General features: G+C 48.3%; 1 protein-coding gene across 1 annotated transcript in view; it reads right to left on the reverse strand.

The window, feature by feature from the left end:
* MPP3 (MAGUK p55 scaffold protein 3) overlaps positions 1-13,491 on the reverse strand; it is a 91,494-nt gene that overhangs the window by 25,814 nt on the left and 52,189 nt on the right. The window contains exons 11-13 of the mRNA XM_084808290.1: positions 13,211-13,275; positions 5,397-5,435; positions 3,647-3,811 (exon numbers count right to left, since the gene is read on the reverse strand). Of these exons, the coding sequence (XP_084664416.1) occupies positions 3,647-3,811; positions 5,397-5,435; positions 13,211-13,275 (269 nt within the window). The remainder of the gene's footprint in view (positions 1-3,646; positions 3,812-5,396; positions 5,436-13,210; positions 13,276-13,491) is intronic.

A 13,491-nucleotide genomic window follows, 5' to 3' on the forward strand; every position in this document is an offset into this window, starting at 1 on the left:
TTGGACTACAACTCCCAGCATGCTGGCTGGGGCATGCTGGGAGTTGTAGTCCAACACAACTGGAGGGCACCAGGTTGGGGAAGGAGCAAACTAGACAAGGTGCCATTCAACGCATTAGTGATTGTGTCAATGGCTTTTTAAAAGGAAAGTGCAGGCGCAAGCCCCCCACCCCCCGATCTGGATCAGGACCTTGTTGCAAGAGGGCAGTTCAGAGGACTTTAGCCCTTTGCCCCCTGCTGGGGTCCAGATCCAGGTGGGGGGGGCACTATTTGCATTGCGGGGGAAGGCTCCCACTCACACCAGTGGGAGTATGTTTCTCACTGCAAGCAAGAGGCACAGGGAGCCCGACGGGGCCACAGCATAGAGCAAAGGGTTTTAAAAAGCCCTTACAGCCTCCCCATGCCATGGTTGTGATCCAGATCCCACCATCACCACCACCACCACCACCACCACCTGTAATTTTCTTTTTAAAAAGCCACTGGCACTACATTTACTTGCAGGGGGTTAGGCAATCACATGCCCAAGGTGGAAAGACAGCCCCCTTGCAGGGCCAATCCAGCAAACCCCATGCCTCCCCTCTGGGCAACAAGAAGGTGCCAAATGCAGGAAAGGAAGGGTTGGGGGGCTTCAGATGCACAGAATTATGCTTACTGAGCCCCATGCATTCTGAATATATTGCATTTTTAAAAATCTATTTGTTACATTTGTATCTCACCTTTCCTCAAAGGAGTTCATGGCCCCTCTCCCCTTCATTTTATCCTCACAACAACCCTACAAGGTAGGAAACGCTGGCAGTTGGTGACAGGCCCAAAGTTACCCAAGGCACTTAATGGCTGAGCATGGACTGGAACCTGTGCCTCCCCAGCAGCAGTCCAATACTCTAACCACTACATCACACCAGCTGTCACATATTTGGAATATAAACTCTTCTTCAGGCAAAACTAGAGTCTTTGGTCTCAACCCCTGCTGCAAACACATCCGCTCTTCTGTGCATCAGGAAGTTTCCTCCCTTCCAAAGCCGGCATGCTCTCGAACACTGCTTCCTGCAGGGAAGGGTGGCAGGGGGATTCCTCCAGTGCCCCTCGGCAGGGGAACGGCAGGGGCAGAAACTTGGGGTAATATCCAATGTTAGTAGACCCACTGAAATGAATGGGACTTAACTTAGTTGCAATGGGTCTACTCTATGTAGGACTAACATTGGCTACTACCCTTGCAGACCACCGGTTTTGGCTACCAAAAACTGTGGACCTCTGGACATGACAGAAATGCATGCTGGGGGGAACAAGGAGCACACGGATGAACATAAGAACAGCCACGCTGGATCAGACCAAGGGTCCATCTCGTCCAGCGTTCTGTTCACACAGCGGCCACCCAGATGCTCCAATGAGAAAGCCACAAGTAGGACCTGAGGGCAGCAGCACCCTCTCCCGCCCATGTTCCCCAGCTACCGGTGTACACAGGCACACTGCCTCTGATGCTGGAGGAAGGAGGCCCCTTCTTCCTGTCTCTTCTCATGTCTCTCCTGGGGGTGGGGAGAGATGTGAATCTCACCATGCAAAGAGCATGTGCCCCTCTGCTCAGTTCTGTTTGGGAGTGGCAGAGGATCTCGAAGATAGGAAGCACGCATGGGTGCTCGTGTTTCTTAGGCTTCCTGCTCCTCCAGCACGGCATGCAAAGCCGCGTAGAGGTTTCAAGTCCAAGAGCATGGTGATATTACACTATTAATCATTTCTAAACCAGGTGTGCTGGTCTGCAAAGCAATGTAATTGCCAACGTAGATCATAGACCATAGAATCACAGGGTTGGAGAGGCCTACAAGACCATCGAGTCCAACCCCCTGCTCAATGCAGGAAGCCTGATTCCCAGGCGCTCTTCCGTCCAAGTACGAACCAGGGCTGACCCTGCTTAGCTTCCAAGATCAGACAAGATCGGGTGCATCCAGCCCTTTGCTCGACCTCATAGAATCACAGGGTTGGAGGGGCCTACAAGACCATCGAGTCCAACCCCCTGCTCAATGCAGGAAGCCTGATTCCCAGGCGCTCTTCCGTCCAAGTACGAACCAGGGCTGACCCTGCTTAGCTTCCAAGATCAGACAAGATCGGGTGCATCCAGCCCTTTGCTCGACCTCATAGAATCACAGGGTTGGAGAGGCCTACAAGACCATCGAGTCCAACCCCCTGCTCAATGCAGGAAGCCTGATTCCCAGGCAGCCTCCCGTCCAAGTACGAACCAGGGCTGGCCCTTAACAATACCACAGAGAAGTCTTGTCAGCAGAGTCAGGGGAGCAAAGCCATCACAGAAGAGTAGCCTTTCCCAACCTGATGCCCTCCAGGTGGGTTGGACTACAATCCCCATCATCCCATGGCTATGGGGATGATGGGAATTCCAGTCCAACCCATCTGGAGGGTGCCCAGTTGGGGAAGGCTGGCCTACAGGAACAAGAAAATGTTTCTCCAGGCCAGGCTAAAAGTCTCATATAAAACCTCAGTCCCAGTGAGGTGCTAGAGCTGAAAAAAAGGCCCCCATGGCTTTCAACTCGTGAAACTACGGAATTCAATTCCATGGGATGTGGCGGCAGCCACCAACTTGGATGGCTTTAAAAGGGGATAGACAAATTGATGATGGACAACTCTGTCAAGGGCTACTAGCCATGATGGCTCTATATGACCGCCAGTATCAGGCGCAGCAGTATGTCTCTGGTTGCCAGTTGCTTGGGAACACGAGCAGGAGGGTGTGATTGCCCTCATGTCCTTCTTGTGGGCTTCCCACGGGATTCTGGTTGGTTACTGTGGGAAACAGGACTAGAGAGGCCTAGAGAGGCCTTTGGTCTGATCCAGCAGGGCCTGTCTTGTGTTCTGGACTACAGAGGCCTTTGGACTAGAGAGGCCTGGACTAGAGAGGCCTTTGGACTAGGGAGGCCTGCCCTAGAGAGGCCTTTGGACCTGGACTAGAGAGGCCTTTGGTCTGATCCAGCAGGGCCCTTCTTGTGTTCTTAAAGTGTGGGCCTGGACCATGCTCCAACGGGACACCACATAGAACTCCATTTATACTTCTCCAAATGTCTTCACACAAGCGCAAAATGCAAACCCTATAAAATACACTGCTAACTGTGGAGAATGAAGGCTGAGAGAAAAATTACTAGCTCATAATCATCCAGCCTAAATACGACAGTCTGACACACACAATCCTCACCCAACACTTCAGCCACTGTTTCTCTGTCCAGTAGAAAACACGCTTGTTTGAAACAACCTGGACTCCAACGAAGGCTGATCCAAAATTCAGCCATCTTTGCACGCACTTCTCGAGACCGATCACAAAACCAGGCTTGTTTTGAGTGAATCTCCCACTATAATGCAACCTTCCCTGGTCTGGTGCCCTCCAGATGTTTTGAACAACTCCCAGCATTCCTGACACAGGCCATGCTGCCTGGGGCTGATAGGAGTTGAAGTCCAAAACAGCTTGAGAGCACCACATCGGAGAAGGCTGCTGTGGCACCTCACGCCTTGACAAGAAGTCAAGAAACCTGGGCATTTATCCTGTACTTCACAGAGGTTTGGAAAGGGTCGAGCTTGAGCTCCAGCGCCTCTTATGACAGAAATTGGCCCCTGGCAAAGCCACTGGGCCCTTTTTGCATGGAACAACTCACCAATTAGAACTACCAGCCTCTTTCTCTCTCCTGGATGCTGCTGGTATTTGGTGACTTCTTCATATGTGAGGAGTTCCAAGCTGTGGGTTTGTTCAACTGGCTTGGCTTCATTCTGGCCGTTCTGCTTCTCTTTTCGGCTGAGCCGGAAGCTCCGTCTCAAGCCGGCTACAAGGTCAAACACACAACATTATCGTGACCCAAGGAATAGGTCAGGAGGACAGATCCTTTTTCTGGTGGGAAGCTGGATTGCCACTGCCCCCTCCCCCCCCCCAGCCATGGGCTAGATGACCAATGGCCCATTTGCTCCCCAGTCAAGCAAGAAAATGGTAGCAGGTATGAGAAAGAGGGCAAGGAGCAACAGCAGCGGGGGGCAATGGCAGTGAGAATCATAGAATCACAGGGTTGGAAGGGACCTACAAGACCATCGAGTCCAACCCCCTGCTCAGTGCAGAAAGCCTGATTCCTAGGCGGTCTCCCACCCAAGTACTAACCAGGGCTGACCCTGCTTAGCTTCCAAGATCAGACGAGATCAGGCGGATCCAGCCCTCATCCTTGGTGGACTCACTGAGGGAGGGGCCCATTACCCGACAACTCCCCAAAATCTGTGCACCCAACTCCATACACACAACCCCACAAGGCTCTTGTACACACTTGCTCCCCGCCCCAATCTCTTCTTACCCATCCTAACAGAGCTGTCTGCTTCCAGGGCTTGTGAGCCCATTTTATGTCTTTTCAATGATCCACCTGGGGTTAAGCTCCAGGGTCACACTTATGATTCCATCGGGGTTGTAACCTACACTTGGAAGGCTTGAAGAAGGTAAAATGGGACAGCCGTTTGCCACGGGGCATGTTATTGCAGTGGGCAAAGAACCATGTTTGGAGGTGGTTGGTCACCAGACTGTAGTATCTGTCCATCTGATGGGAAGTTTTACCACACATCAGAACCCAATTAGAAATTTGAGGAAGCAGGAAAGTAACAACATGCATTTTTAAAAAACTCTGCTCTTCCTCTAAGGAAGGTGCATGGTCAATCCCCCCTTCTAGCCTCACAACAATCCTATGAGGTGAGTTAGGGTGAGGGATAGAGACTGGTCCGAGGTCACCCAGTGAGCTTCCTGCTTAGCAGGGTCTTGAAACTAGGCCACCCGACTAGCAGCAGGGAAACTGCGATCTGGATCAGGATCACTGGAGGAGGGGAAGATGTTTTACTCTCTCCCCCTGCCCCATGATCCTGCTTGCAGGGCTTACTGGGAGGGGGCAAGTTTAAAGCCTCTTTCCCCACCAATGACACTGAACAGGATCCGGGGGGGAGAACAGGCTTTAACTAACCTCATCCCAGCAATCATGATTGTTGCTTCCCTGCTGCCAGACAGTGATTTGCTCCCCATAGCCCAGCTGATGGCTGCAAGAAATAGGGGGCGGGGCTTTGCGAGCAGCAAAGGCTGCAAGTGGCCCATGGACCGGCCACATGTGCATTATTTTATTTCTCCATTCATTCCATTTCTGTACCGTTCAACAGTCGAAGCTCTGTGGGCAGCTCACAACAATTAAATTAGAATTATAGCGATCTGCAAATTCCCGACATGTGTGATTTACATGGGTTGCAGAATTCAGCTTTGCCAGGGTGGAATCTTGGAGTGATTTTTGAAGATCAGAATATGTACCTCCCCATTCCTATGTAAGCAGCAGATATTTAAGGGCAATACCCACAACCAAGACCGGAGTGGGTTCAAACGCACCAGTCTCTCACCTATATACTGTCCATTGAAGTACCCCTCGCAGTCACAGTCTTCTGTTTAAAAAGAAAAGAGAGCGGGGGTGGAAGGTAGTTTAGAAGGCAGGAGTTGTGTGACATATATATTGAAGGAGAAAGAGTTTCATACAGCATCTCTGGTACTTTAACATGAAACGGGGGTGGGGAGAGAACAACAACAAAAAGCAGGTACCCATGTGTTGCATGTAGTTGCAACAAGGGCATGAAAGAGGTTGGGAAGCACTGAAGCTGTCGTGTAGCACTAGGGATGTACGAAAGTCACTTACCTTTTCGCAGGGGTGATCTGCAGTGGGGGGGAGGCGCTTCGCTTCTCCCCCCGAAGTTCAGGCGAGGGGGGGGAGGCGTCCCGCCTCGCCCGGCCGAAATTCAGGCCGGGGGGGGAGGCGCCCCGCCTCGCCCGGCTGAAATTCAGGCCGGGGAGAAGCACCCCGTCTCCCCGGCTGCAAAAGAAAAAGTAAAAAAAACACAAAAACCCGTGATAGGCTACGTAACGATTAACGTAGCCTATCACGGCTAGATTTCCAAAGTGAGCCGTGATAGGCTACGTAAATCGTCACGTAGCCTATCACGGGTGACTTGGGGGGGGGAAAGCGCTTACGCAAATGGCAGCGCCCATGGGCCGCCACCATTTGCGTATGCGCTTTTTTTTTTCAAAAGTCACCCGTGATAGGCTATGTGACAATTTACGTAGCCTATCACGGCTGACTTTGGGAATCTAGCCGTGATAGGCTACGTTAATCGTCACATAGCCTATCACGGGTGTGTGTTTTTGGTTTTTTTTTTACTTTTTTATTTTGTAATGGTGGTGGCAGCCGGTCGGGAGACTGGCCGCCGCCCCCGCCCCCACCGGAACGCTGCCGGGACCCGCCGCCGAGAGGGACATTCGCTGAAGGTAAGTCCCACCCCGGGGGGGGGCAGGGAGCCGGCGGAGAATTTCCCCAACACTTTCAGGGGGCTGAATGCCTCGGCGCTCGGCCTCCCGAAGATTCGTGGAGAAATTCTCTGCCATCCCTATGTAGCACGCATGTCTTGCCTGCAGAAAGTCCCAGTTTCAATCCCTGGCATATCCAGGCAAAACTGGGAAAGACTACCGTCTGAAACCCCGGAGAGCTGCTGTGAGCAGACCAGGCGTGTTGAAACTCAGGCCCACAGGCCAAATCTGGCCCTCCACGCCTCCCTCTCCTGGGGCCACCCCTTTCCCCCAGCCACTGATTGTTCAGTGGTCTCCTAGCTTTTGTGCAGTTCCCCTCCCCCCCCACAAATCGAAAAGGTTATTTTGCCTTCAGCCCCACCCAGCCCTGGATGCGGCCCCCCCAACAGCTTCTCCAAAATGGAATTTGGTGGAAAGAGGTTCAGTACCCCTGGCGTAGAGTACTGAGCTCCATAGACCAAGAGCCTGACTTGTTATAAAGCAGTTTCCTTGTGTCTTCAAAATAACGAACAGTGATGAAAGACTGAACTGAGAGAAATGATGGTCTCCCGTTCAACATAACTCCTGGAATTGACTGGCAGAAAACACAGGGCAAACAAACAGAAAGTCTTTCTACACGTAAAGGATAATTAACTGACGGAATTTAGGGCCGGAAGATGTGGTGACAGCCATTAGCCAACAGGCAATTATTCAAAGCAGCAGAAACAGCACGCAGAGCAGTCCTTCGTGAGAGCCATATGACTGCTTGAATGCTACCCCAAGTTTAAAAAAAAACAACCCAAAATAAATTTGCAGCATATCGAAATCCGGTATTTCAAGGGAAAGGATTTTATTGAAGCCTTCACACATGAGGGTATGTTTTACTCAGGGAGCATTCCAAGATGTAAACTGCAACTAGGGATTTAGGAATCAGCAAAACTTCAGCTCTCTGAAGTTCTCTGAATTCCATCCCAAAACTTGTTCTGACTCAAGTCAGTATCAGCTTGTGCGTTTTTTCTTTTTGAATGAAAATTCATCCATATTTTCATGCATATTTTCCAAATGTATGCATCAACTGTGCACATCTTTGAAATGTATGCATTCTTCTCCCATTGATTAAGATGTATTTGTGCACATTTTTCGAAAGTATGTATTTTTCATGCACATTTCTACGTATGCTGCTGAATGCATTTTTCCTGGTCCATGAATCACATTGCAAGCTCAGAAATCAACAGACTTCAACTGCAGATTGTGTTGGACTCTGTGTTTGGGCCAAAAGGTATGAACTGGGTAAACCCTGATCAAAAATGACTGAAACTAATTTCTCATACATCCCTAACTCCAACCTCCAATCTGAGGGCAGAATGATACATTAGAAAGAAAACAATGCAGAATCCCAAACCCCATATTTGGATTGTAAAACAAATGCAGGAGATGCTAGAGGGGGAGGGGAGACTTACAGGTATGAATCAGGATGGGAATGTGGATACTTAACTCTTTCCTTGTCAATTCTGCCCCTTCAAACTGTTTCCCCCTCTTCCCCATACTCTTATTTTACATCATTTTTCCCCACAGGGGTACAAACTCAGGAGCCCTACAGGAGGGTTGGCTTGGGGCAGGGGGGGGGGGGCAAGTATCCTTCCCTCCTCTGCATCCACTTGATCTCAGCAAACATTGGTTGAAGCAGGGGACGCGTTTCCTGAGATAACATGGGCTTCTGTCCTGAGATGGTACAGGCCAGGAAGCACTGTGCCATGTGCTACTTCTGCAAATGTTAGTCAGCCAGCCAGAAGCTTTCAAAAGGGCCAAATGTACAGGAAGCAGGTCAGCCACTTTTTGTTATACCTTACTTAAAATGAAGCCTCTTTATCACAAGACAGTATACCTTGGATTGCCAAGAGAGTACAAACAACAGAGTGGAGTAACTTCCATTGGGCTTTACTTGCGTACCTCCCAGAGGCTTCTAACACTGCTGGAGACTGAGTGCTGGACTATGTGGAATTTCTGTCTTCTCCATCAAGGCAGTTCTGATATTTTCAGGGATGCTGTGCAATATTCTTCCAGGGAATATCAGGGGGTTAGAACAGATGGCAAGCAGCTTGCAGGGATCACATATGCTACACCTGAGGCATCTCAGAAAGCAAACCATCCCCAAACTCCAATTTTCGCCACAACCCCCCATCTTGCAAATGCTCAAATTTAGGACTGGACTGTGGGCTATGCAGTACCTTTCCAGGTGAAGGCAGCAGAGGGACGGCCAAAGGAGTGGAGACAGCCTGCCCCATTCTGTTGAGGGAGATTATACAGGACAGAAGCATGGAGCTAGCTGAGATGCAACACCTCCTGTTCAAACTGATCATCTTTCTACTCATCCCTGTCTCTGTCTCATTCACCCGTCTGAAAGTTTTATTTATTTATTTAAAGTTTTTTTCCCCATCTTTTAGCATTTAAATAAAACTCCCAGAGCAGCTTACATTCAATCAGTAAAAGAAGGGCATTCCAGTCCGCAGGCTTACCACGTAAAAAAGACGCAACACACACGGAAAAAGTGAAGGGGAGGGAAGAGGGGGAAAAATTAAGAGGCCTTTCAGCAGGGCTGCCTCCCCGCTCGTCTCCTTCTGTGGAATGGCTGCTGGTGAAGTTATCCCTAGGAGCATAGGAAATTGCCTTACACCGAGTCAGACCATTGATACATCGAACTCAGTGTTGTCTACATCAGAATAGGGACTGCAACCCCCATCATCCCTAGCCAAAATAACCAATGGCGATGGATGATGGGAGCTGGAGTACAACGACATCTGGAGGACCACATTTTCCCCACCCCTGATCTACATTGACTGACAGCAGCTCTCTGGGATTTCAGGGAGGGGCCTTTCCCAGTCCGACTGGAGATGCTGGGGATTGAACCTGGGACCTTCTGAATGCAAAGGATCTCCTTACCACTTGTTGAGCTGCTGTGATGTCACAGAATGTTAATGGATGTTACTGCTAGAAAACAAAAACAAAGAGTCTTGTGGCGCCTTGAAGACGATCAAATCTATTACAGCAGAAGCTTTCGTAGACTCATGTCCACTTCATCAGATGCATGAAGTGTAATCCTGAGCTGCAGGTGCGTGTGTGCAGATACACACACACATACATATTGTGTACACACATGTTGTGGAGGGAGGAGTAAACTGCCAGGTCAGAGGAAAATGAAATCCAGAAAGTCTAAGAAGTGACACTTACATCATTAAGGGTGGCCATTCGCAACACAATTGTTGCTGATAACAACATCCTGGCATTGCTAAGCTAATTAACATATGGGAGTGGGGATTAAAAAAATCCTTGATCCTGATTTAAGCTGCAGGAGATAGAATTTAGCCTCTTGGTGAGCAGTAAATCGAAAGTTCCTTGTTCTAATCTTCCTCTGAAGTTCCTTTGCACACGACTGGCCACTTTAGGGTCAGTAACAGAGTGTCCTGGGCAGCTAAAATGTTTCCCCACTGTTTTTTTAATGTTGCTATTTCCGCTGTCAGTTTTATGTCCATTTATTCTTTTGTGTAGAGACTGGCCTGCTTGTCCTATGCAGAAGGGCACTCCTGGCCAATAATGGCATATATCACATTGGAAGATGAGCAGGAGAATGATCTCACTAGCAACAATGGCCACATAACAACGAAGATACAAACATAGGAACCAGACCCGGCAACAAACCCAGATGCCAACTCTGTACCCATATTGACTCTGGAAACACTATTACAGGACCTGATGATGTCATCCAGAACTCCGGGGCTTCATCACCTACTCTTCTTCCAATGCACGATACGATATCAGATTGGAAGATGAGCGAGTGAATCACCTAACCGGGATTTCTACCCAGATCTTCCTGCCCCAGTCCAGCACTACACCTCTGGACCTCACACTGGAGAAATGTGCAGAGCCAAGCCCATTTAAGTTGATTTGGAAAGTGCAGTGTTTACTGCTGCAATCAAAGCTATTTCCTTCCCCCTCTCCCGACTGGAGTCGAGCTTTCTTCCTTAATGAGAGCCATGCCGGTAGCCACATGGAGACAGAAAGCAAGCTACACCATGAGCTAAACCCATGGAAATAAAATTTAACCTCCGAGCTCATAATAAAGTTATTGTTATTAATAACTTTATTATTATCATCAACAACAAAAATAATGGAATGCATTTATAAATCACCCCAAATGCTCAATGCTGTACAGTCGTTTTGTTAAAAAATAAAACACCCTGCCCTGTAGGCTGATAATCTAAAGGATTTTCTTGAAGGAGCAAGCCCAAATCAGAAAGTGGGGGAAGCAACACACTGTGGTTCAACAGGAAGTTACCTGCTGCGTTAACAAAAGCTTCAAGGAGCAGCACAATTGCTTTTAAGAAACAGCAGGTGCTTAATCCATGTGATTAGCACACAAAAAATTACATGGTAAAAAACCCAGAGCAAATTAATAGCTAAGGAAAATTAAACAAGATTGACGCACGAGGCCCCGAGGGTAAGAGAAAATGCAAAAATTCTCCCCTCTCATAGTGCTGTACAGGGGCAGATGGTGCTGCAGACGGAGGAAACCCAGTTCAGTGTAACGACTGCAAGTGAGTTGGATGGAGATACAAACGCATCCAGACATAGGCTGGAGCAGGTAAACAAAGTGAATGAGATTTAGGAGCAAATCGAACGAATCATTTAGCATGCTAGAGACATTATTCCCAAGATACGTTCCGAATCCAGCCCCTGTAGATAGGCTGTGTGCAGTTAGATTAGAATTTGCAGAGTCCCCACACCAAGCACAGACCTTGAACTTGCCTCTCTGTCACCCTCTCTCCTCTCCTCCAACTTGCTATTCTAGATCCAGTTCCTCTGCAGGCCCTCTCTTGCTTCTCTTCTCCCACACCTCCATTTCAGCTTGACTGAACTCAACCCCATCCATGTTAAGCGCCCAGCAATCCATCCTGCTCATCTACTCTACAATGGTGCTCTCCAGGTATTTTGGCCTACAACTCCTACAAGCCCCAGCCAGCATGGCCAATGGAGAAGAATTGTGGGAACTGTAGCTCTGACCCCTCCACATTGCATCTATGTGTTCTGTTTGCACTTTCAGCACTTAGAGGGTAAAAATAGAAGCAGTAACATCTGGAAGTGTGAGCATCTCAAGCGTACTCATTTGCGCATATTCTTTTTCCAACACAGAAACTTAAGTATGCACAGAATGCCTTACCTGGAAGCAAGCCCCACTTAATACCATGGAGCTTACCACTGAGTAGGTTTGTGTGGGATTAAACTGCAAAGCACCATATGAAACAAAGTAACATGTGAAGAAGCCCTTGGTTGTTTTCCTTTTATTAAAAAAAAAGTTGCTAGTCCTCATGGTTGCAACAGAACTCTGAAACATCTCCTGGCCCATCCTTTCCATAGCTGTCACCTCCTTCCTTTTCAAAATGTGACTAAGTTATGTGAAAAACCGGGATCATGGAAGCAAAATCAATTATAGAGAACTATGCAAATAAATGCACTGTATATTATTCTGATTCCTGACTTAAGAATCTGGATTTGCTTCACTTTGGTTTTGAACCAAGGGAACACATTTTATTTGGCAAGCTGCTTATGCACTGGGAAAAGACACTGCTTGTTCACTCCAGAATCAATGGAGAACCTACCTTTCTCAGAAGACTGATCATCTGCGGTTAGCATAAAAAGACAGAGGCAACATTGTTAAAAGGAGGCCAAGAAAACTGTGCCAAGGGGTTGGGGGCATCTGCTCAGATTCTGGCTCTCAATCTACAAGGATGGCATCCCCAATTATTTAGCAACTCGGATGGTTGCAAGGGGCAGTATAAGCCATTTTCTGAGCCTGCCCCCCCCCCCATTCTCTCCTGCCTTAGCCCTAATGGGTGAGAAGTTATGTACATGCAAAGACCAACATGGGCTGAATATAGCAAGAATATAGCTGGGGGGGGCACAGATTTGTTTGTTTTAAATTAATATCCCACCTTTCCACCAAAATGGTGCTCAAGATGGCCAGCTACTGTAAAACATGAAGTAAAATATGAAACAATAATGTTTCCTGAATTCAAAAATCAATAATTAAAATATGAAAATAATTGGCTGCTCAAATTAATCGGAGGTACTTTTTCTTTTACTTGATCAAAAGGTTTTAAGTATCTATTCGCCTAATCAATTAATAGATTAAAACAGCCTTCCTCAATCTGGTGCCCTCCAGATGTATTGCTGGCTGGGGTTGATGAGAGTTGTAGTCTGACACACTGGGCTGGAGAGGCCTGGACTGTAACACCGCAACCCTAACTGTAATGTTTATTTCCTTATGTGTGGTCTGCCATGCACCTGAGGTTAGGAATTAATTTACTGCTTATGTCAACCTTCCTCAACCTGATGCCCTCCAGATGTTTTGGAATACAATTCCCATCACCCATGACCACTGGCCATGCTGGATTGGACTGATGGGAGTTGTAGTCCAATACATCTGGAAGGTGCCATATTGGGGAAAGCTGGTTTACATGCTTAGCGGCCATTTCGAGGCCTTCCTTCCCGGGTTCCTCTCTCGCTATCCCTGGTTGCATGACCAATAACCAGTTTTATTACCTTACATTTGTACTCAGGCTGGACACAAAATGATTTCTTCACTGCAGAGCTACCATGCCTGAATTACTCCCACCTTCCCAGAATGTTATAAGGGCCTTGACGACCTGCTGTCAACTCCGAATGGCAGGACGCAGCAAACTGGCTGCAGGGTTTTTGTGGCCTTAGGATTACATCCCTCAAGGGGACACGTTAAAAACGACACACATGAAGCTGATGGAGAACCAGATGCAGTGAAAATGCAAGTGCCTCGGAAGAAATGAGACAAAGAGTTGCGGTGACTCACACAGTGGTTTTGTGACACTTCTGGAGTTGTGCAGAGCGCCAATTGTCCTTCTGTACATCAAGCGCCTAGATGCAAAAACAAGAGTTATAGTTGAGAAGCGGGGAAGGGGGAGAGGTAAGGAGAAACTGAGAGCCTTCAAACAAAAGACAATGGATTGGATCAAGATTAGGTGTTGAAGTCATATACTGTATTTATGCAGTGGAGGCTGGTGGCTCCGAGTCAGTGGGATGGTGCATCTGCTCTGGGTTTCAGTCAGAGCCAGCCAGAACTCCACAGGAGCT

Source organism: Heloderma suspectum, chromosome 6 (assembly GCF_057233095.1).
Source record: "Heloderma suspectum isolate Gila_16-S chromosome 6, 16-S_ref, whole genome shotgun sequence".
Classification (NCBI taxonomy): domain Eukaryota; kingdom Metazoa; phylum Chordata; class Lepidosauria; order Squamata; family Helodermatidae; genus Heloderma; species Heloderma suspectum.